Source organism: Gobius niger (assembly GCF_951799975.1).
Source record: "Gobius niger genome assembly, chromosome: 6".
NCBI lineage: Eukaryota > Metazoa > Chordata > Actinopteri > Gobiiformes > Gobiidae > Gobius > Gobius niger.
In genome coordinates, this window is record NC_136857.1 from 24819554 (window position 1) to 24843933 (window position 24380).

Below are 24380 nucleotides of genomic sequence, written 5' to 3' on the forward strand. Positions count from 1 at the left end.
CCATTCCACTTTTTGCTTCCACTTGCTTACAGGTGTCCTGGGGCAGACTAGTGAACACGTGGCTTGCATTCTACACATATGACGCATCTCCGACCACTGTTCACTGTAGACACACCGGCCACAGGCGACGCTGCTGTTTGGGAAGTTGGGATCAATCTTTTTTTTTTCTATCGCTTTGGTAAGTGGATGTCGAAAGCCTCTACACCGACATGTATTTCATCTACTTATTTTGGTTTCAGGAAGAACGTGCGTAAGAGGCGCGTGCACCTTGATCTGAAAAGTTGCCTTGTGGTGCTTGACTGACTAACTGCCCATATCCTGTTTACCCCTTGCTATTCCTTCCATGCGTGTTGCAGGGTGAGTGAGCCTGAATCCCGATTGTGCCAGTCCCAGGACCTTCCACTGCCCCCTTTTCCACCTCAATCCTTTCCCTCATCCAAAAAAAAAAGTCACCTTCAACTAACTTCCCCCCCCATCCCGTATACAGTACACACCGCTTGCTATTTCTTCCACGCGTGTTTATGAGGAGTGCGAATGGTTCAGTGCCAGTCCCGGGACCTCTCTCTTCCCCCCCCCCCTCCTCCTCCTCCTCCTCCTCCTCCTCCTCTTCTACTCACCCTCTATACCCCTCCTCCTCGCCGGCACAAACCTGCCTGTTGGTGTTACAGACGCGGGCCCATCCCACCCGAGCAACAAGCCCTCCTTCACTCCCCTCATTTCTCACTTCAGCTGTGCCTTTACCACTGCTTGTTCAAGTCTGCTGCCAAAAAATCCATCTCCCCGACTCCGCTCTCAATTTTTCTTCCCTTTATTTCATTTTTTTTTTAGGACATTTTGCTTTTCGAAAGACTTCTCGAAGATCACATCTCGGAACCATCCCCTCTACATCACATTTACCAAAAAAAAAGAAAAAAGAAAAAAGAAAAAGTTTGCCTGACCCTCCGAAAGGGACCGTCCTAAAGTATTTTTTATTGTGGGGGAAAAGAAGACAGACTTAGAGACAGGATGAAGTTCCAGCTGCTGCTCTTCTTGGCTCTGGCCGGTCCGTTCTGCGCCTTCACATTTGCCAGTGAGTACTCTTGTCATTTATCATGCTGTCAGCCTTGGCTTTAGTACACTGTGTCCACTACCCCTGCTGTTGCTGCTGTTACCCCCATGTGCCCACCACACACACGCCCTTTTTCCCAGCAAAACTGATGCTAGCATTCAGTCGCACGCACATGGGTTTGTGAAACATTTCTTCCAACTGTAAACTTTATATTTGAGCGTCCAAGTCAAAGTTATAAAATGATACTCCTGCTTTTTGTGTTGATGGAGTTACTGCGGGCAAAAAGTAAAAGAACGAAATTCGGACTAGTTTGCTCTTTTAACATAGACACTTTTACTTGGTGATAAATAAATGGCTTATTCTCACATTGTCACTGAAAGTAGCTCCTACAGACGGCAAATGTTCCAGTCTTGCACTTACCTTAAGACTCTGAAGGGTTTCTATCTCATTGCTAGCCTGATTGATCCCCATCAAAAATGAATGAAAATATAATTGCCTTATTTCTATGTGAATAAAGGCATAAATTCATAAAGAAAACACAAGATGCACTTTTCCCTCATATTTAAGTCAGTAATTGACATATGAAAACCGACACCCATTGATCCACAGTGAAGAAAGAGTTCCTAGGTGAGCTATTATCTGATACTGGAGCTAAATTAAACTTAACCTAAGCTGCTGATTCATTCAACAATTTGAATCAGATCGTCAAATTTCAAGACAAAAAAAAATCTGATATTAACTCTGAGGCGCTGAGTATTTCTCCGCCCTGGTGAGTTGCAGGATTAAGCTGCTAATTTGTTCCCTTGTTCTCGCGAAATGGTTTGTCAGTCCTTCAAAAACCAGCTGTCCAGTGGCGGCGACGAGTGATTTGATAGCGGAACTTCATTATCGTTTTGACTTGACTTGATAGAACAACCCTGCTACTGCTTGATCTTGGGCTCGCGACTCGGTACACGCTACAGTAGCTTCGAGCCACATACCGCAATGTTGTAAGTAGTGGTTACTTGAAATAGTGAGCGCGGAGGAACTGCCACAGTAAATCTCGCTGACCTTCAGGCTTAAACTGATATAAGTAACCAAGCACGATTTGGCAAAGAACTGGTGGCCAACGTGAGGCTATTAATACATAACTGTTTCTAGAAATTCGTACATTATTAGATGACGGTCCTGAGCATTGCATGTTAAGGGGTTCATCTATCTATGGTTGTCTTTAAAGAGGGTAGGTTGTTTTTTTATGGCATTAATGGACCGGTTTCTTGTCTGATTTGGTGTGCTTGATAGCTGTGTGCAATTTCTAGACCCGCGCACTGGTATAGATACAGACGGCATCTCTGGGAACGCCCGCGAGCAAGAAAACAAGGGGTGGAAATACTCTTTCACTTTCTGCTCTACCACTGCTTTAATAAAGAACTAAATTATTTATGTTTTTTTCTACCAAATAATATACATGGAGAAAAACAAAGTGGTTCAACCTCCCATAAATACATAGTTAACGGAGAATGCTAACTGTAATGCTAGCGTTTGCGTCATGCTAATGCTAGTGTCATGCTAACGTTAGCGTCATGCTAATGGCGACCTAGCGAGTGCCGGCTTGTCACTTTTTGCTGTCACTCTGAATGTCATATGATTGGGATTCCACATTTTTGCGTTTGCTAATTTGCTAAATGTGCTGATAGTCCGACAAATGATTCCCACGACAAGCTTCCTTCCCCCTTAGGCTAAGCCACGCCCCCCCTTATGATGTTGCCGTTTGTGTGTATGTGTCGACTCCCACTTTGAGATCTTGTGTACTCCTGTCGACAACCCTGTGCCATGATCAGGAGGATGGGTATTCGTCGTCCATCTAAATCGCGAATTTTGTCCAGCTGTATCCATTAAGTTGACTTTTTGTTTGTGGCATTCTGGGTAATGACCAATCCAATAATGCATACGTTTTTTTTAATGAATCAATCAGACACGCCCTCTTTAGTTGTCGGTGAACTTCTTAACAATGACCAACAATGATGGGCCCTGAGAAGCCACTTTGTGATAGAGGCTCATTGTTTGCAAGAGTCCAGTTGGAAATAGTTTGAAAAAGTTTAAAACAACCTTGTCTTTTAGCTTAATATACTCTTATATCCTCCGGTTAGTCAATTCAGTTTTTAATCTTTTCATATTCTCCTTCATTACAGTGTATTATGGGGAATTTCCACACATTTACAGGCTACCTTTTCCCATTGAACTTGCTGAACTCCCCTCCAGACAATGAGCAGAGTCTCCCCATAGATCATGTGTAATATCGCTTTACCAGACATCTCCGTCTCTCTGCATCCGCTGCTATTTTCTGCCCTCATTTCCCACATTGTCATCTCTCCAAAAGTCTGCGTCAGGCCTTAGTAAAACTTTTGGGCCGATTCTCAGCACGAGCGAGCGGTAGAGCGGGGTTCGAGAGAGCGAGCAAGAGAGAGAGCGACTCAATGTGATGTAATACGGCACAACTCCACAACTGCAGCCGCGAATTCTTGGCACGGCACGAAAGAGGAGCGCGGCGTATCCTTTTTGGAGACGGGCCCAAAGAGGAAAGAAAGAAAAAAACAAAACAAAAACAGTGAGACAGAGAGAGAGAGAGAGAGAGAGAGAGAGACACCGAGATTTTCAGACTTCTGTTTTCAATCGTTCTGCAATCTGTCCATTCCTTCCTTCCAGGCACGATTGTGGTCACGACACTGCCGCTATTGTGCTAACCGTACATCTCATTATCAGCAAAGCAACCTCACCCACTTTTCAATCATCAGATTTCAAAGTTTACACAACAAAACGCCCAACTTAGTATAGCTCATATATGTACGGTTCAATATGTTTGGTTTTGGTCTGTCTCTTCTCTTCCATGATGTTTCAGTTATGTCTATTTGTTGTTTATATGTCTCAAAATAAAATGGGGTTGATTTTGTAGTGTGGTGGTTCAAATTGACCTTTCTTTCCTGACGTTGTATCTTCACTTGTTTTTTGCTTTATTTCAACTTTCAAACTGACTCGGTAATGAATCCATCCACCTTTTTTTATGTTTTTGGATTCAGGGCTGGTAAAGTCCTTGTTTAGACGATATTAAAGTGGACATACTAAATGTGTCCCTTAGCATTTTTGTTTTACGTTTTGATGTAAAGAAACTGAAAGGAGGGACTGGGCTTGTCATTGCAGGTAGTAGAGCGATGGGCACATTACAAAACAGTCAAAACAATGTTTCACTTTCAGCTAGCGGTTTGCAAATCAATGGCGCAGCGATGAACACTCTTTCATGCTATGATGGATTACGGGCTTTAAACATGTGGAGGACAGCTTTGTGAAAACTGCATGGACAATATCAAATCCAGTATACGATATAAACTGTGCGCTCCATAGACACTACACTGGTGATGGTAGTGGGCTTATGGGGGGGGTGTGGCATGTTCAGGTCTTCGGACTGGGCCACTGCGCGGTGCCGTGTGAGCCATGTGTTTAATAATAGCCAGACTCTCTATATTTAAGTGTCTCTTTAGGAGGCGCCCAGCCCTCTGCCCCTACTGCCCCCCCCCCCCCCCCCCCCCCTCTCTGCCCACCACATGTGTCAGGAGATCAGCTCCTCCCCCTTGGCATTTACCCATGTTTGGTGGGATATAAAGCCCTCAGCCCCCTCCTCTCCATTCTGCCTCACACACACACTCTCACTCGTATCCAAATCATTCTCTTGCACCCTCTGTCTCTCCTCTTTCCCCTCTTCCACTTCTTCCCTTTCACTCTCTACTGTCTCTCCCTCTCCGTCTTGTCACCCCTTTATCTTTTTATTCTTTTCTTTCAGCTCAAACTTTCTTCTTCTCTTTGTGTCTCTCACCTCTTTCTATCAATATTTGTCTCTATTCCCTCTTCTGTCCCCTTTTCTCTCTCACTCACCCTTTAATCATATATTTATTTGTTTATTTATCTATCTGTCCATTTGTTTTATATATCCCTTGATCACTCTTATCGACAGTGTCTCTCTTTTCACTCTCCCTTGTCTCCCTCTTCCTTTGTCCATCTTTACCCTCTCTCTCTCTCTTCCCTCCCTCTCTCCACAGTCCCTGACTTTTCTCCCTCGCCTCTAACTTACGTTTCCTTTCTCTCATCTTTGTCCCTCTTTCTCTCCTTCCCCACTGTCTCTCCATCTTCCACTCTTCCAATCTGTCTGCCCCTCCCTTTCCCTCCCCCCCTCTCTCTGTACACTGAAGTGAACGGGACGAGGGGGTGGTGGGGGGAGGGGGGCCAAAGGACCCGGAACTATTTTTACACGAGAACCTTAACACATTAGACATGCCTGCTCCATTAGCGGGTGGAGACGACGACATGTGACGCTACCGAGCTAAACCTTTGATTAGCATTAGCGCGGGCCGGAGTTAGGCCGATCGCGTGTGCTCCTCAGCATGTGTGTTCGATGTAGACTTTTTACATATGTATCTCCAGAGAATTGGGAGGATTTCCTTTTCAAACTCGCATCCTTTTTCCCATACATTTTGGCCCTTCTTAGTTCTTGAATTACTTATAACTGTGTTGAAAGTTGTGATAATGATATAATTGCGATATTCAGTACCTTACCTTTCATTACATTTTGAGCAGAAATCTAAAGAAAAAAAAAAAGTGTACATAGCAGGGAATGCTAATGCTAACACTAGCTTAATTTTACTTGCTAACGGCTAGCTTCGGGTGCTGTTTTTTTGTGTTAAAACATCCACAAGGACCTGATTTTGACATGACTATATTTGTGTGTGCTAAACATTCTCATAGTCCACAAGAAAACTTCTATAAAGAGTGATAAGATCATGATTTTCATTGCAGACTTCCTTCCCCCTTGCTAGACCACGCCTCCTAGTAGGCTATGACTCGTTGCCGTCTTTATGCATCTTCTTGAATAGGCTCTGTGAGTCAGATTGCAAAACAGAACAGAAAAACACACAATGTAGGATCATCTTCTAGCTAAATACTCCTGACAAAAGCGTTTTGCAAACATATCTTTGAATTTATTTGTTAGCTTTGAGTTGTTAGCCGCTGCGCTAATTAATCATCATCCCTACGGCGGTCCATGTGTGAGGAGATTACCCATGCTGCATGGCATAATGGGTAAAATTTACTAATGGAGATGGTGCTAGTGACAGTGGGCAGGGACTTTGGGTTTTGGAAGTACATTTTTCATTCAAAACAGAACGTAAAACAAACACGTTTCATAAAAACTAGCTCAGATGGTGGTGCTGTATTACCACTTGTTAAGTTATGTTAATGCCAGCCTTTAGCTTCAAGGCTGAAAGACTTTCAGTTATAAACACAGAAATGTCCTTCTGTGAAGTAGTCTATTTTACAGAGGTTTTTAACATGTAAGTAAGTATCCAACAGCTGCTTGTTTTCTGCCATGTAGCCTAGTGTTTAAATGTATTTAATTCAGCAAGACACAGCTAACTCTCCTTGGGAATAAAACACAAACAGGAAACAGTCTTTACCAGAACCGTGGGAACACATTCTGTGCTTATTTCTTATTTGTATTTTATGTTAGCTACAATGCGCAAACCATCCACCAGGGAGTGCTGCAGCACCCTTAGCACCCTGGGTTGGCCTTGGTCTTTACGCTCCACTGAAACCCGGATGTTCCTGAGAAACGTCCCATGTTCAGAGCCTGTTTGGATACAAGTAACTATTGGAAATGAACTGCATTGTTTTGCTTCAAACCGTTTGCAATATCCATCTTTCTTACAATTCTCCTAAAAGTGCTGTCATTATCATTATGCTGTAGTTTGTTCATATCGCTCTGACTGGTTGGTGAGATGTTCGTTTCCACTTCTGTGATTGGCCGTCTGCTGACTGCGCAGCCCCAGCTCTCCTCCCATTGGCTGAGCGTTTTCAAACGTGGGCTAATTAAATTCAGGATTTTGGCTGGAGACTTTGTGAGCTCATAAAACGGTGAAAGACGATCTGTTTCAGGAGCTGAGAGGATTATAGTGCTATTAGGTAACCTTTAAGTCATATATACTTTCTTTTACTGTTTTCTTTTTTTTTTTTAACCAACCCCTAACTGCAACATGGAAAGTTTAACAACAACACAAAACAGCAAAATCTGACGGGATTTCTACATGAACACAAGCAACCATTTCACTTCATGGTTCAAGTTTTGCCCATTTGTTTTTGTTACGGTATGTTTGTATTGCTATGGCATTTACATACATAGAAAGGCTTTATTTTAGTAGCTTCCCATAACCTGAACATACTATAGCAATTTACTTAAGCTGTAAAAGAAAATCTCTTTGGTTTATTGTAAATCCTGGCTTTAGGCTCAAATAAACAACACTCAAGCACTTGTTACTACAGTTTGAATCTACATGAGCTCTGCTTTAATCTGGATTTAATCTCATAATAGTCCTTTAAAGATTCATTACTTGCTCGACTGTTAACTTGGGTTGCCAGATTAACAGAAATCCCAATTTAAAGCAACAGCTCAAAGGATTGCAGTCATTTTTGCAATATAATGTCATTTGCAAACAACAAAATATGAGGTCTTGTGTATCAATCCTGCTTACCCTCTGAAGCTCTATTATGAACCCAAACCTTTTCTAAGCGTGTTCCTCCTGTGAAAAGTGAGGTATACTCTGGCTTGCTTGCATCTCCTGACTTCACAGAGCCCATGTGTCTTGTAAAACTCCCCTCTCCCCTCCCCGTTGCCCCATTTGTCGTCTCCGTAATGAGTTCTGTCTGCGTCTGTGCGCCCATAATGCCTCCATCACTTCTGCTCGCTGTGAGGAGAGGGGTCAATGCCCTGCCTCTATACGCCCCGATCCCAGGAAGGGAAAAAAAAAAAAAAAAAAAGACGAAAAAGAAGTAGTTCTCTAATGCTCCAAATATGAGACACATGGCCGGAAAACTGCTCGGTCATGGCGAATATTTCCGTCAGCAGAAAGAGCTCATGTCTGTTTTAGGATGTTTGAAACCCACACGGCTGGCTAGAGCTGGTTGGAGATTATACACAACGGCTTCAGCAACTTGAGAAGCGCTCGGACGACGTGTTCAAAACTAGGGCTACGCGATATTTATCACAAAAAGTATCGTATCGTGACATTAGGTGATGCAATATCCGTATCGCAAGAAGCCACGATATATCGCAACATCACTAAAGTCTTCATCTGACTGAGATCGACACATTTTTTTTGCAAACTCAGCCAAAGACAAACAATACATTGAACTCATGAATGTGTGAAAGTGCAGTTTTAGTCTTGTTTTGGTCCTGATGTAGTCTTTCGTTAAGTCGTCTTTTGACACAATTTGCTGAAAAACTAGTTACTGAAAGAAACGTTCTCTGGGAAAGGATGATGACCTTCCTCCACTGAGAACTTCTAGGTCCTAATCCACCAGTTGAGAACCACTGCCTTCAACCATTTCATAACCTATGAATTTCTATATGGCTATGCACGGCTGCCTTAGGGCAACAGAAGTTTGCCAATGAGAACTCTTTGTACAGTATATAAGGTCACAAAATCACACAGGTGGGCGAAGTGTTTGGCCCAATGACACAACAGTGTGGGCTCCTGACATCACCTCTATCACTTACTATGTGTTACCATGCTAGTTTAACATTTTAACAGTTTATTTGTGTAGCAGCAACTCTTGGCAAAAGTGAATCCTTGCGTTATGGGAAAACATTTGAATAAGTGTGTATAATATGCTGGTGTAATGTACAGATGTCTCCTGTCTATAGCACCTTCATGCGGTGGAAAAAGAATAACCGCTGACTCAGGACCACTTACACAACCAGGAGTGTTTTGCAGTGTGGGAGCCGGAGGTGCACTGATTGCTCATGTACGGCTCGGGGTTAGGGCTGGCTGCGCTTTTGCTATCGGGCTTGTTTGAAAAGAAAGTTACACGGCGTGGACGTACGTTTACATGACGTCTTGTGCCAGCTTCCATCCATTACTTTAGAGGAATTTAATCGGAAAGAGAGGCTTGTACGGGCGGAGAACGCTGGTCCACTGGTCATAATGGTGTTCCTGTTTGGGCCAGGCCTGATGGAGTCCAGATGCCCCTTCTATCAGTGCATGAGGCGAGGCGTTTTGTCCTGGTACAAGACAATAGAACAGGGAGGGGTTTAAAGTAAAAAAAAAAAGAAACTGATTTGACAACACAAACACTGCAAATTGAACATTATTTAGCGCAGGACGACACTAACGATAGCCCAGCGCCCAGACTTAGGAACTTTAATCTCAAAGCAAGACGGTCCCCGTGTTGATTCCTGGACTTTGGGGGGCCTGTCTGTGTGGAGAAAACCTGAAGCGCCCAATGCTAATGAGTAAATTTACTGTTGCTTTCATTGAAAATAACCCCTTGAGAGAGACCAACACTCTCCAGACAACCACCCCTCTGTCTCATGTTTATAACTTGTAGGTGTAGGTCTTTTTCCAGCTGACTCATCTCTCCTTGGAGAATGTCTCCGGTTCACTCCCCCAAACCTGTGTAAATTAAAAGCATTTAGAGCCTGGAGGTGCGTAGTTCTACTCCCTACTCCTACTCCACCCCTGTCATGTGCATCAGCAGCCTGGCCCCCCCATGACAGCGGCTGATAGGGGTTACATGATGGATGTTGCTTCTCCCACCTCTCTCCCCTGTGTGGATCCATGGCTTTTTGGAGCTCGTATTTAGACTGCAGACGCAGAGTGGTTAGTTCACCCTCACTCTCTGTTTAAGACAAGATTTTAAGAACAGATTTTGTAAGCCGGGTACTCCCTCCTGTTGCAAATGGCCACGGGGACAGTGATTGGTAAAAAGCTATGTGGGTGAACAGGCTTTCTTCTATCCAGTTGATTGGCGAATGCTGAGCCCATTGTGGCACACTCACCACAGAGAATATAAACAATGGAAAAACATCAGGATGAACAAGAGTGACAGTGAATGGTAGAGATTCATAGTTACAGTGTTCATAAATCTATAAATACCTTCATAATCATTATCTGTTTTATGGTAAGCTTATACAAAATGTCAGACTAGATAGTTGGATTTGATCACATTTATAATAATGGCTTACATTTGTATCGCATTTTATAAGCCTGAGTTAACAAACTTCAAGCTCTCATTAATCATTGACTCCATGCTCTGTGGTTTGCTATGATTGTAGCCACAGCTGCCGTGTGGCACACTGACGGGAGCAATGCTACCACCAACAACTCAATCACACAAGGGGGCAAAGTGTCATGTCCAACACAATGAAATGTCTCCATCAGCTGGAGCCGGGATATGAAAGGCCGACCTTTGGATCCCTGGACCCTTTCACCCAACTGGTGAGACTATGATGGGCCCACCATAGTCCTGACAAGGCACAATAAGAATTAAATTTGTTATTGAAATGTAGCTCTGTAAAAGCCATTTAACTGATTCTGGTGTTTCTATACATTTCTAGTAGATAAATATTGAAAGGAATGTTCTGTAGGAAAAGTTCTTAAAACAGTTCTGTGACCTACCTTTGGGTCCGGAACCAGCAGTTGAGAACTACTACTGTAACCAATCTACTGAAAAAACATAAAACTAATCTTTTTTTCTTTCCTTTTTTTTACTGGAGTTAAATGATTTTAAAGTAATGTTACTACTATAGTGAATGTTTTCGACGATACTCCACCCACGTACGGTTTCTAGCAAATTGTTATGAATAAAACCATTTTCCCCTTATTAAACATTCTGAATTCAAGAAAACTGTCTCTGTTAATCTTGGGTATTTCCACTGTTAGCACAGGCAGCAGTGTACCCAGCAGTCTCCAAACCAAAAAAGAAGGGAGATTTTAGGGATTACTCAGCACCTCTGACTCATAAAAAAAAACTCTTAAAGCAGACTTTGTGCCTCTAAACGTTTACGTAGTTCAATTTTCGCTGGTGCGTCAGGTCAGTTTCGCCGCAATTACATCAGCGCGACCACATACGCGCTCCCAGTTCCCCCGGTGGAGCTTGAAATCACAGCCTTTCTCTCATCGACTGGCAACGTCTTCAGCGGTGCATTCGGGCTACTGCTGATACGTCATGCTATCGCTGAGGCGGGGATTGCTGCGTCATAACTCCAAATAAATCGAGACAAATCTGTTGACATGTTCTTAAAAGCATTAGTAATAATCATCGTAAGAGGCTGTGTTATGAATGCGTCGCTGTACACCTTTAATTTGTTGACAACATCTGCTCAAACTCACATAAACATAATCCACTTTGGGTATATTTGTGCTGCTAGCTTAGCGCTACACAGGCACGTTTCGCCCCCTTCCCGCTCGGATGTGATTGGTCGAAAGTCCGCTGGTGAGTAATTTCATATTGAGAGCTCGGTGACTTGGCTTCATGCTCTTCTAAGAGGCCCGGCGCGTTGCTTGACGGCATCACAAGGTAACGGGAAACTGAGGCTGAAATGCAACCTTTCGCTAGCTGCGTGGGTGGTTTAGCTCAGGTGATGGGTGCAGCTAAGAATAGAGAGGCTCTGGGCGCCGTGTGCACGATGAGGAGACCAGCCCCTTGTTCAAGCTGCGTGTTCATAAAGTTTGTATCAGGGACAACGGCGGCAGAGCGGTTGGGTAAAAGCAGTCATGAGTTTCAGGAAGTAGGAAGTAGAAAGACGCCACGAAAAACATGCGTCTGTACCGTCAACGAGCCTCTCCTAAGACGTCAACGCGAGTGAGACAGCTAGTTTTGTTTTGAACACATTGGATCCTTTTCCAAATGCTCTGAGTGCAGTTCATTTGACTTGATGACAAAACCTGGAATGATCCGCAGCCTGGCTTTAAATCATTTAGTCACTATAGCATCAGCCTGCCAGGTTTAACCTCTTAATCCCCACCTGAACTGAACACATTTTCCCCCAGGTTTAGCTTTACCCAAATCTAAAGGCTTCTTGAAAAAAGTGTCAAAATAACAACAAAAATTAGACAATAAGAGGATGAAAATGTAACAAAAAAGCGACAAAAACATGATAAAGAAAGCAATGAAAATGTGGCTAAATGTAACGAAAACACAACAAGAAGGCAATAAAAAAAAAAAGCAAAAAAAGCAACAACACGAGGAAAAGGTTCGGTTAAAATTAGTTTTGTAGGCCTTAGCTTTCAAATGAGGCATTACACTGGCCTAATAGGCTGTGGTGACTTTATGGATTTGGGTGAAGCCGAACTGAAGAAAATGTTGGTTATGGCGGAGGTTAAGAGGTTAATAGATTTAGAATAGTTTGTTTTAATGCCTTGTAAATTATTATTATTATTTTACTGATCACTGTTTCCTTCATCTGAAACATACCTGGAATGGTGTGTTATTTCAGTGATCCTGCATGTTTAGTCCGCTCTCTCTTCCACTCTCACATGCGCCTCTCGCAGGCTGATGTCAACGGGTCCATGTAGTTAAAGTCCATTGCCTCCCACTTTGCTTGTGCTGTCACTGGCAGGGCTCAAATGACCTGCGCTGTAGCTTAGCCATGTTCGCAATTCAGAATGTTTTCTGTTTTAGCCAATTCTTTGTTTCTTTGTTTGTTTCAATTGTTTGTGTAGATGTTGTAGTTCACGATTGTAGACAAAGGTTGTAATATTGTGGAATCTTTTATCAGAAGGCTGGACATTAAAGGAGCAGGTTTACTTTGTTACTGTTTATTCCAAATTGTTTCACTTTGTTGTGAAGCTGGTAAAGAGACATGCACCCTTCGCTGGTGTTTTCATAACTGTATTTCAAACCATGTGCAGAGGACGTTAACTATCTAGAGCGTAAATACTTCTAGGACTGTCCATCTATATTTATATACCGCAATACCCTCCTCTTCCTGCTGACCTTACATACCACACATTTTATTGCTTCAAACTGTTTTGCCGTTATTTGTTCTCATAACATGCCTCAGTGTTCTAACAACACATGGAAACAGGGACTAGTCAGCTGGCGATGGCAGTGAAGAGGAGGAGATGGAGAGGCTGAGGGGGCTCATGCTTCCGCTGCTGAAGAGGTTTGTAGCTTATTTATTTTGAGTGCAGGCGGTCGGGACGAGGTAGAAAGATTCTCGTCTCAGTAGCTGCATTTATCTTCATTTTGCAGATTCTTGACCCTTTGGGAGCCACATTGCTTATCTGGAGCTGGTGTTGAGTCGCAGTGAGGTTACATAAAAGTGTTTTTGCTTTTTTAATGTTACGTAAGTCCGCTATTTATCATTCTATAGGAGGACATGGCCGATACATGTGGCCCAGCTGTCTCCCTCTCCCTCCCTCACTCCGTTTTTTAAAAGAAGTTCACTATGAAATGTCTGATGGCGTCTTTAGATGACATTTGTTTTGCAAACAGTCTGGAGTAGTAGACTGGAACCGTGACAATTACTTATATATAAAGTTCGGCGAAGTACTGCTGAGATACAGGCAGTGCATTGGAGAAGGTTTTTTCCGTTGCTTTTATGTCTCCCATTAATCTGAAACATTAAAAATAGAGTCTTGGGATCAAAGGCTGTCATAACATTTGATCCCAAGACTCTATTTTTTATGACGGATGACGTCATTTTGGGGAACGTTTTGGGTCTATCAAACATTGTCCTTGTAAGCTAAAAACATGTAGAGGAAAGAGCCGTTGAACAAGACAGTAAGCTACCGGGTCACTACTGTTAAACGCATTCAACACTAATGTCCAGATGCTTCACGTGAATGACAACCCAAGTATTTTACATTTCATAATCTCCATTGCTTTGTTTTTTTATTCATTTTTTTTATTTATTAATTGCTGTACAGTACAGTGAAAACGAATAACGAATATCCACTGTTTGTTGATATGAAATAGGTCAGGAATCCCACAAATCTTAACAGCTTTGACGTCACAATCTCAAATCTCACTGGCTTGACCTTAATTTTCATGAACATGGCTTAAATTTCCAAGTGAACTGTTTCTATTTCATTATGAACAGCAGTCCGATACGACATTCTCTATGATTAAAAAGCTACACTGACGGGATAGAAACAACTAGCATTAACATCGGTCAAACAACTTTAACGTTGAAGTGTATTTTATTGACTTTCCGTGGTCACACACTTCCATTGCATTAGGGAGTACGTGTTGAATCTCTGGCAGGAAACCGGACCCGGCACTCTCTCGCGGATTGGCAGATGCGTCACTTCGCGCTGCTGTCAGCACACATGGGACCTGCTCATGTGAGATAGGAGTGGAGCTCAGGCCCTTAAAGCCCCCTCCCTTTTCCTCTTCAGCAGACCCCTTTCTTCTGAATCAGGGTCTGTGAAAGCAACACACGCTGCACAGATCATGTACTGATGTGTAACAGTTTTGTTTTTGTTTTCACCAGTAGCGATTTTATTTCAACAAAGTGTAACACGTTTTCAGATTGGGCTCAAATGTTACTTTAATCCAGCATTTTGAAGGCTGTTGTTTGAAATAAGGCTAAGATGTGAAAGTACTGTATTTGTCCTATGGTAATAATGAAGGCTTTGGCTTTGCAAGTTTGCCTCTCCATTACTCACATAGCGCATTCACTGCTTAAGCGAGATGGGTGAAGTGCTTTGCCCAAGGACACCACAACAATGTTCGGTGAAGCGGATGTTGATCTGTGGACTTTTGGATGTGTGGATGCCACTGCCCCACATGAGAACTTTGCCTTACGCATCTCTCAATGTCACATGAGGAAAGAGTGGGGGACCCAAGTGCAGCTCCTGGGGAACTCCTCTCCAGGTCTTGAGTTAGGACCATGGGGGAGTTGAAAGGTTCCAGGAATTGAGCATAGGACCCTCTTAGTGAAGACTTCTGCTCACTCCCTAGTCCTGGAACACTCGGTGCATTTCTGTGAGTGGAGTTTGGAGTTCTACCTGTGTCTGCGTATATATGGTTTCCTCTGGGTGCTCTGGTTTCCCCACTTAAACATGTAAGCTCCCCTCTAGGGCCTGGAGGACATTCCTAAAAATGATATTCTGAGATGTCAGTGGAAATGTACTCGTTAATAAACGTAAAAACAAAAATCAAATAAACAGGCATGGTTAGATGCTGTCAATAGTGCTTATTCAGTTAATTCATGTGTATTTTAGTTGTTTACAATGTTATTTGACGTCATTTAGATCTACTGTTACAAAATACATGAGTAAAATAAAATATATATTTCTTGAAATTATCTTGCGATCCTCAGAGTAGGTCTACCTTTCAGGAGATTTTAGCCTATTATGCATGTTTTGGCTGGATCAGGGAAACCAGAGAGCCCAGAGGAAACCCAGCTGACACAGTGATAACATTTAAACTCAACACAGAAAGGCTTCACACATTCCAGTAATCAAATGTTAACTGCGAGTCAAGAAAGAGCTCAATCCACTCATTCACCTTGCCATAAACACTGTATACTGCGATTTGTCTTGCACCCAAATCTGCTCTAAGCATTTCCACAGCTTCCCGAGAGTGCCACCTTCACCCTCCTGCAGCTCAAGCATGTATCCGGAGGGGGCAGGGCGCCTCAGGAAGACTGGCAGGGCAGATTAAAGGAGCGCGGAGGAAGTCCGGGTGCTCAGTGATGGCCCGATATCGGCTGGACACAGCGGGAGGAAACGGCACATGCAGATAATTGTGGGAACTGTAACATAATGAAGTGATTGTTGAAAGCAGTTTAAGGATGATTGCACACAGGTCAAACTCAATGGAGCGCGGGGTTATTATGGCTACAGACGCAATGCAACAAATGGTTTAGAAATGCACCTTATTTGGTGTTGTGCTTCTAATCAGGAAATGTACTCACCCTGTGATCGTGGACCAGGGCGCAGTGGTTGGAGTGCTCGTTGTGCAGTCAGGAAAGACACTTCACTAGCCGTGCTGGAGTATGAAGTATGAACGTGTTTTGCAACCACGCTTCCCGTCTGTCAGCCCCAGGGCAGCTGACCACCACCTTGTGTGGGGAATAAATGACAAACGGACCATGGTTGCACTTTTAGAAACCTGTCAACACACAAAGTACAAGTACCAGTAGTAAAACCTTGTAGAATGTTGTAACTTTAGTACACAGTTTTTGAGTAAAGATAATAATGTCGTTTTAACCGCTTGGTAGAGGCTGCCACCAGTGGACAAAACACCATTCTAGAGTCTGCACACAATGATGGTATTAATATGCTGTAGTAAACATGTAAATTAGGATCATTCTTGTCATATAACAATGACCTCATAGTTGTTCACAAAGGGACAATAGGGAGTTTAAAAATGTTAAGTATTTTCCTACAACCAACATGTTCCAGCCATGTCCTAATGTGTAGAATGAGCTCAGACCTGTTCACCACAACTGCCTCTAAAATCCTGCACTGTCACTCAGAAAGCTGTTACTTCAGGTCTGAAATGCCGCCATGCATGAGCTTAATATAGAAGGTGCAGTTACACATAAGACCTGAGGTGGCAGTAGTGAGTATATCATGACCAACTTGCATCCAGTCCCTTTAAATAGAATAATATCATTATTATTATTAGAGCATGGTTGCACTAATACGAGCTAGTTTTGGATTTCCTCTTTCCGCTCTGTGCTTTAATACGATAGCCATTAAGTTCCAGCTCCTTTTGTCTTCTCTTTGTATCGTGGCACATTTGGTCTTATTTACTGTGTCGCTAATGTACAGTACAGGACAATAGTGGGTCCATTCACAGTTATTTTTAACCAACTATTATTGCAAGTCTGAGCAGTTCACTAAAATTGGGCTGTATGATGTCACTTCCTAAATTTAGTCCCGCTTGTTCTCGCTCTGGAAAGGAAGAGAGATAGAGAGAGAGATAGAGAGAGACAGAGTGTGTGGTAGCGAGAGGAAGAGAGAGGACGGTGTTTAGATATTTTCATGTGGTTTGGAGGATATTGGCCGAAGGGAAGAGGGGTTATTGAAGGGGAAATTATTAGGTTAAAAACCAAGGCCACGGCTTGATGACAGACATTCAGGATGGAGTCTCTATTTTACTAAATGAGCGGGCTGTTAAGAACGGCAAGCCAGACCTCTTATAATAACTAGGAGCTTCAAAATCCTACACTTATATGACTAGGCCTCTCTTTTCTCTGTGCTTTTGCCACTGTTATTATGTAAATGAACATCCAAGCATAGCTCTCAACTCTATAAACTTATTAGTAGCAAATAGATACAGACGGCATCTTAGGGAGCGCCCAAAAATGGCCACAGTCGAGGTGGAAAAGAGAAAAAACAACAACTCTTTCACCTACTACTGCAGCACTGCTTTAGCAAATGCTGAATTGTGAATATATTTTCTACCAAGTGAAGATACAGAGACATGGAGAGAGGAGCAAAGTGGTTCAAACAGCCCATAGCCTGCATGAAAAACGGAGAATGCTATGATGCTAAGGTTAGCTTCATGCTACAAGCTAGAGGCTAACTCCGTGTGCTTTTTTTTTTTTCTTCTAGTGGATAGTGTTCTGTAAAAACACAAAATGAACCAATTTAATCAGAAATTGTCTAAAAAGAGTATAAAAATAATGTGTTAGCCTCTTGTCAGGGTAAAGCTAATTAGCAACTTAGCAAGTTAATGAAACTGCTTTATAATTGAATGCAGAGGCTATAGCGAACAGTGATTGATTGATTTTTCCTCCCCCTGCAAATGTCTGCTTTTATTTGCCAAACTAAATTTTATTCCACAAATTAAAAAGACGTTAACAGAACCTTTAAAAGTAATGCAATATATTGATGTATTTATTTGTACAGGCTACGTGAGTTGGCAGAGTGGGAGAGCTTCCACACTGTGAAAATGAATGGGCCCATCTGTCTGTAGTGGCTATTTTTAAACAGCTATAGAAATATATATCCCCCATTCCTCTCATGCCTCTCCAAACCCTTGACAGTACCATTTTACCGGCCCATTTGTTTTCTATATAATGCATGTAACAGCCCTGAGGAATGGCATCCAGTTTTTTTTTTTTTTCCTTTTCTTAACCGTCCGGCAGCAGACATCCTTTTCCTGAGATATTATTACAAGATCAACAGTAGCTCGGGCGTTTTGGTATTTCTCGCTAACGTCATCGGGACCCCACCCAGCCCCAAAGTACTGCAGTAAAAAAGTCCCATTGAAGTGCACATGCGTCCGGGCCTGGGAGCTCCCTTTTCCACCATGCCGGCCGTCAGAGGGAAGCCGAGGCAGGGGATGTGGCGTGCCAGCGCGTCCGAGAGTCTAGTCTACAATGATCTCGAATTTCAATGTAGTCACAATTATTATTATTTTTAAAGTCCGGAAAATAGCACATGGAAAAAAAATGTACCTCTTAACCCCCACGTGAACCGAGCACATAACAAGAGGTTAACCTGACAAAGCCCTTACAACATGAAGATGAATTTCCTTAAGTGTGAGCAGTTAGTGGCAGACACGGGATGAAGGAGTGGGTGCGGGAAGACGGGGTGCGTTTGGGTGGCTGATATTAAGGAGGCGTGGCTTCAGAGATGTAGCGTCACTGTGTCAAAAGGTCACACAGTGTAAATGTTTATCTTGTCGCTCTGACCTTGTCCTCCCGTCTTCACACAGGCGCGATTATCACTCGCTAAAAGCCTAAGCCAAACAGTGTTGTTGTTTTTTTTCACTCTCACTCTATTAACAGAGCAGGAGCAGCAGGACATGGCCATTGGGGTAATTATGTGGAAAGAAAATACAAAAAACCCAAGGCGCTCGAGGCCGGTTAAAGGGTGAAATGGTGTTGGTCCATTTAGACGGCATTTGAACAAGAGAGCGCTTTAGTTTTTGAGTATTTTTTGATGGATTTTCCCTGCCCCAAAGTGCACTCCTGGTTTTCGTAATTTACTGCTCGGCGGTGAAGGAAGCACTCCTGTTTTCCCACTTTCTTTGTTGTAAGCGAGCGAGTAAGCAATTTTACTCCATTGTCCCTTCAACAGATTTCACGTTGACAACTCTATTGTGCAGGTTTCTGCGATATAGGACAAAGAGAAACAACAGTTGTATTGGTCCACCTTCAATACACTGTCCTTAGACTAACCCGGACTGTTAGAGCTCAGCCGCTATAGCGAAAGTAAACTCGAGCTTTATCTCGAGGCTCCAGACTTGTGGTTGGGCATAATTCTTGGTTGGCTTAGTCATTTCCAGGTTTGTAAATATCTCTGTCAAGCACATTTAAATCCACCGTGGAGAAACGTCAATAAGCCGCACACTGTGAATGACAAAAACAATGAAAAGAAATTAGCTCGCAAGCTCATTAGTGCCTCTAGTGGCGAAAATGTTTCCATGCACACACACACGCGGGGCTATTCTAAAACCTCAATAAAATGCTTTATTGCCTTGGTAGCATTGGCGCACAATTGCAGGTTAGTGGAACTATCATAGCCACGTTGTGCTGCGAGCCAGTTGGTGCAGAGGGAGATTTTGTTTAGATATCAACCTATCAACCAATTCCAAGCACAATGAAATGATGAAAGTTATTAAAACTTAAAAAATGCATGATGACCTTTAATGGGATTTATGAACACTGTTATTCCTCTTGTTATTCCTGTCCTCCTCAGGTCCCACAGAGCTGCCTGCAGAACTTGCACCTGCGACCGATGCCCCTCCGGAGACTGCCCCGGCTGAGTCCGCCCCTGTCACGGAGGAGGCCATCGTAGTACCTGAAGCCACCGAAGCCCCCGCTGTAGCCGCCGCCGAGGAAGAACTGCCCGTGGTCACCGAGCCCCCCGCAACCGAGCCCCCCGCAGCGGCCGAGGAGGAGGAGGCGGTGACCGAGGCGGCTCCGGAGGCGGAGGTGGTCACAGAGGCCGCAGAGGCTGAGGCCGCGCCCGAGACAGAAGCCCCAGTGGTGGAGACTGAAGCCCCAGCTGCCCCCACGGAAGCCCCGGAAGCGGAGCTCGAGCCTGAGGTGGTGGATGTGACTGAAGCCCCCGTCGAGGAGACAGAGGCGGTCACCGAGGCGGCGGAGGTGGTCCCTGAGGAGGTCCCGGAGGTGGCTGAGAGCGCCCCAGAGACGGGAGAGGAGGTGCTGGTGGAGGGTGAGATAGATCAGTTAAAGCTCACAAACAAGCACATTCTGGTTTTGCTTCCTCTTTAGCTCTGAAACACACCTACTGTATAAGGAGAGCAATAATGAGGTAAAAACGCACTGTTCCGTGTCCCCACAGAGGGCGTGAGCTCGGGGCAGGTGGCGGGCATTGTGATCGGAGCTTTGCTGGCTGTGGTCATCGTTATCGCTGTGGTCATCGCCGTAGTCAGGAGGATGGGCAAATACTCGTAAGTACACACCTCTGATTCATAATGTTTGGTTGTACAAATGACTGTGTATTTTAAAGCAATGATCAGACATTCAGACTGAGAAAAATTGAATTGGTATGTTACAAATGCGAGCTGTTAATATTGGCCTATATTATCTATTTCTCCAAACTGAAGTTATGATACAAACATGTGGTTATTGTAACATTTAGTACATTACCATATCTTTACCTTTTAACTTGTATGGTGAAAGATAAATCTAACTGTACAGGCGATGTTTGCTGTGCACCACACATGAAAACGGTCTCTTGATATGCATTGTTTGTGCCTGATGCATGTATGACTAATGCATGTGTTTTTTGTCACAGGGCTCCTCCCAAGGGCAAAAAACCCACCAAATCCAAAAAAGACAGCGTTATGGTTTCTGTAAATTTCACTTTCTATTCACTTTTAGCTAACGCCTTTAACCCACAATAACTACACAATGTCCCCTGTCCCGTACAAGACTGACATGTGCTGTGTTATCCTCTGGAACTGTGCCAGTGTCCAGAGGGAACTGCGCACTTATCTTAATGACACTATTTCTGCTTTGTTTTGTTTATTACCAATGTATTTTTACAGCCGTCGACTTAAACGGTTTTATCTCAGGGGCTTCCCCCTCCCTCTGCTTCTGTACAGGACGGTCACAAGTTGGAGTCGAGAATTTATTCTAGTCTCTTTTATTGTATTTTTTAAATGATCTGGGTAACAGCTCATTTAAACTCCCCCACTAACTTGAATGTTTAAGGTTTGATCCTTGTTTGTGTCGACCAGTTTGCCCCAGGGCAGCTGTGACTGGACACCACCGAGGTTTTAGTGAGGAGTGAATCAAGTGCAAATCTCTTTGAGAGGCTTATCCAGCGTCTTACGCCTTGTATAAGACTCTGATATTATTACAGACACATGCAGGCAAAACTCAGTTTGCTCTATATAAACTGTCACTTGTATTTTTATGACATTGTAGCGACAAATCTACACATAAGTAGCAGGTCTTGTGCTTAAAAAATAATATCATATATTAGACATATTTTCTCTACAGATGTTTTTCACTAAAAACTAGTTTATTCATAGACAAAGTAAGATTGCAGTATATTTGTGTCAGTAATATTCACCTGTGCCCCAAACTACAAAGGCTAGTTGTTTTAAATGGCAAATGCATGGACCATTATGAAAAATTTACACATTTATAAACACAAACTAAAATGGAAATATTTTGTGAAACACTAAATAAATAACTCTCCTTTTGCACTAATGAAAAGTACTATCCAGTGCTCGACGGCCCTGGTAAAAACATAACTCTCCTTTGCCTTTCCCGATCTCACAATATTCTGAATTAGAGTGTCTCTTTCGTTTTGTTGATGTGGCTTTTCAAACTTGTCTCATTCTCTCATGTTCAGAGACGTAAGATGGAGATAGTGGGCCCCCAGTGCAGGCTTTTATAATACAGGTATAAGGCAACGAGAAGGCAACGTTAACTATTCTATTCTTCTAATACACCTCCCTGAGTTCGCCCGTGCTGTGATGGGGCATGATTTACGTTTTGGAAGAAGAACTGGGCTTGAGGATGAAAATAATATGCATTTTGTCTCTAACAAATACAGCCCATGAGCCACTATAGTAGCTCTGACATTCCTCTGCCTATAAACTCGTCTGACTGTTTTTGTAAGCTCTCAGTCATCCAGAAATGTTCCACTGTTGTAGTAAAATGAACTGAACAGGTTGAATATAAATGAAGCGAATGGGGAATTTACTCTATATCCATCACAGCTGGCCCTGTGGCTGTACTACTCTATCTATGTACTCAATCGAGTTCATTTTAGTAAAACCTTCAAACTTGTACCATGAATATATGTGACCTTTATCCGTCCTGATAAATACTTGAGTTAAACTAATACCTCCCAAACTTCACCATGTTTACAGCTCTAGAATTTTTTTTTAAATTTAAACTAAAAAAATAACAATATTGGTACTGACGGCATTGTGTCATACTAGGGTTAGCAATTTTGCACTCTTTTTGGCTATAAGCTTATTTACACACAATGACACAAACAAAGTTGAGTTAATATCGGCTCTATATAAATGAGACACAGATGTTAAGTCTCATTCTTAAGAAAATTAAGCAGACGTTCCAGTAAAAGTGAGAGAACAGCGCTCAAAGCTAGATGCTAAGGTTAGCATAATGGTTAGCATTCTCCGTTGTTTATTTATGGACTGTTAACCTCTTAAACCCCACTGCAACCGAGTGCATTTTCTTCTATTCGGTTTTACCTAAATCTAAAAGCTTGAGTTTGAGGCCAGTGTGACGCCTCATTTGAAAGCTAAGACCTACGAAACTGATCCGTTTTTGTCACGTTTTTTATCCCTTTTTTGTTGTGTTTTTGTTGCTTTTTCATTGTTTTATTGTTGCTATTTTTGTCCTGGTTTCGACACGTGTTTGTCACCGTTTTGTCGCTCTTTAGTTCCTTTTTTGTTGTATCATTGTTGCTTTTCTGGCAAATTTTTGTTGCTCTTTTGTGTTTTTTTCATCCCCTCTTTCATTGTTTTTTGTTGCGTTTTCATCCTCGTTTTCGTTACCACATCGATTCTTTTTCCAAGAAGCTTCTAGATTTGGGTAATTCCAAACTGTACAAAATGTCCTCGGTTTAGAGGTTAAACCACTTTGCACTTCTCCTTGTGTCTGTGTGTAATACATCCATAAGCATTGGTTAAAGCAGTTTTGTAGTCAAAGGCATAAGACTAGTTCTATCCCCATTTTTGTTTTCCCCGGCTGGCAGCTATGCCGTCTGTATTTGTTGGTAATTAATCCGATATTATCTCCCCCCCGGTAACCCAGTCATCACCGGAGTATGAAATCACCATCTAACCGCACTCTTTTCTTTCCCACAGCCCCTGAAGAAGAAGTCTGCCAAGCAGCCCGAGCGCTCCAAGTTCTGGAAAGTCTGAAACTACTGAGCTGTGACGTCACGAAAGAAGATCATCCAAAACCAGGACTAAAAACCAGGACTTACTCAGGACAAAACTTGGACTAAACCCAGACCTAACCAACTTTAACCAAACCAGCATCCACTTTGGACTGAAAAAAAAGAAATAAAAATCGATACAAAAGGACTAAACCCGTTGCCTAAACTCAAGGGGGAGGCGATGTGTATGTATGGAAGCCTGTATGGGACAAAAAAAAAAAAAAACCTCCCCCCACTTAACATCTATGTCCGAGCGCCTGTCGTCCCGCACCAAGATGGCGACAGGATGTCAGACATTTTTCATAAAAGTATAAAAAGGGAATTGGACTCCGTCTCTTCCCTTGATGTTTTCTTACGAAGTAGTTGAAAGTAGACAAACTCACACGGCAGGATTTGGAAATGAAGGATGTCCGACGGTCGTAAAAGTACAATTAGTTACTGTACATGAAATCGTGTTCACTTTTCGATGAGCCTGGCCAGCCACGCCTTATCCACGAGGTGCCAATGTCCCAAAGTGCCTTTCGAGTCTCCCATTGACAAGCAAGTCCCCAGTTGTTCTTCGGGTATTTTCAATGTAAACATTTTTATCAATGATTTTGTCCCTCGAAATTTAACTGAGATTCAATTCTGTGGCACGATTGCTGGCCAGGCTATCTCTTTATGGCACTGTATGTATTAATACTGTTCGACCTTTGAAAAGTTGAGTAGCAGTAGTATTAGTATCAGTTGTCAAGCAACATTTCGTAACTCCAACTGTACTAATAGTCGGGAAAAAAAAGTCATGGAAAACCTTTTTGTTTTGTTTTGTCATAGCATATAAAGAACATTATAGCCTTTGAAATTCTCTCTGTATAAGCCTTCATGTCAATTACCAATGATCAGAGGTGGTCGATAACAAAATACATTTACTTCAGTACAGGTTTTAAGGACATCTGTATATCTAATAGTATTTTTCATGGCTAAAATTTCACTTTTACTCCACTCCATTTGAAAGACAAATGTAGCACTTTCTACTCCACTACATTTTGATAATGGCTTCAACGTGAAAAGTTGCCTGTATTTTATCTCCCATTGGAAAGCTTTATGATGGACACTCCAGAACAGTAGGTGGCGCTACTTTGAATACTCAAGCATTTAGTACAGTTTCAGTGCCTTAACTTAAGTAATCA

At 42.7% G+C, this 24380-nt stretch overlaps 1 protein-coding gene across 1 annotated transcript; it reads left to right on the forward strand.

Moving 5' to 3' along the window:
• The first annotated feature begins 652 nt into the window (after window positions 1-652).
• On the forward strand, window positions 653-24380 carry pdpn (podoplanin). The gene is made up of 5 exons (XM_079558081.1): window positions 653-1069; window positions 19516-19995; window positions 20125-20233; window positions 20581-20638; window positions 23138-24380. Exons 1-5 carry the CDS (start codon window positions 1006-1008, stop codon window positions 23192-23194), a joined length of 768 nt encoding a protein of 255 aa, XP_079414207.1. The 5' UTR covers window positions 653-1005; the 3' UTR covers window positions 23195-24380.

Coding starts and splice junctions, on each gene's coding strand:
- pdpn (XM_079558081.1), top strand. CDS start 1,006: ATGAAGTTCCAGCTGCTGCTCTTCTTGGCTCTGGCCGGTCCGTTCTGC. Junction 1,070..19,515: donor CTGCGCCTTCACATTTGCCA/GTGAGTACTCTT, acceptor TGTCCTCCTCAG/GTCCCACAGAGCTGCCTGCA. Junction 20,639..23,137: donor AAGACAGCGTTATGGTTTCT/GTAAATTTCACT, acceptor TCTTTCCCACAG/CCCCTGAAGAAGAAGTCTGC.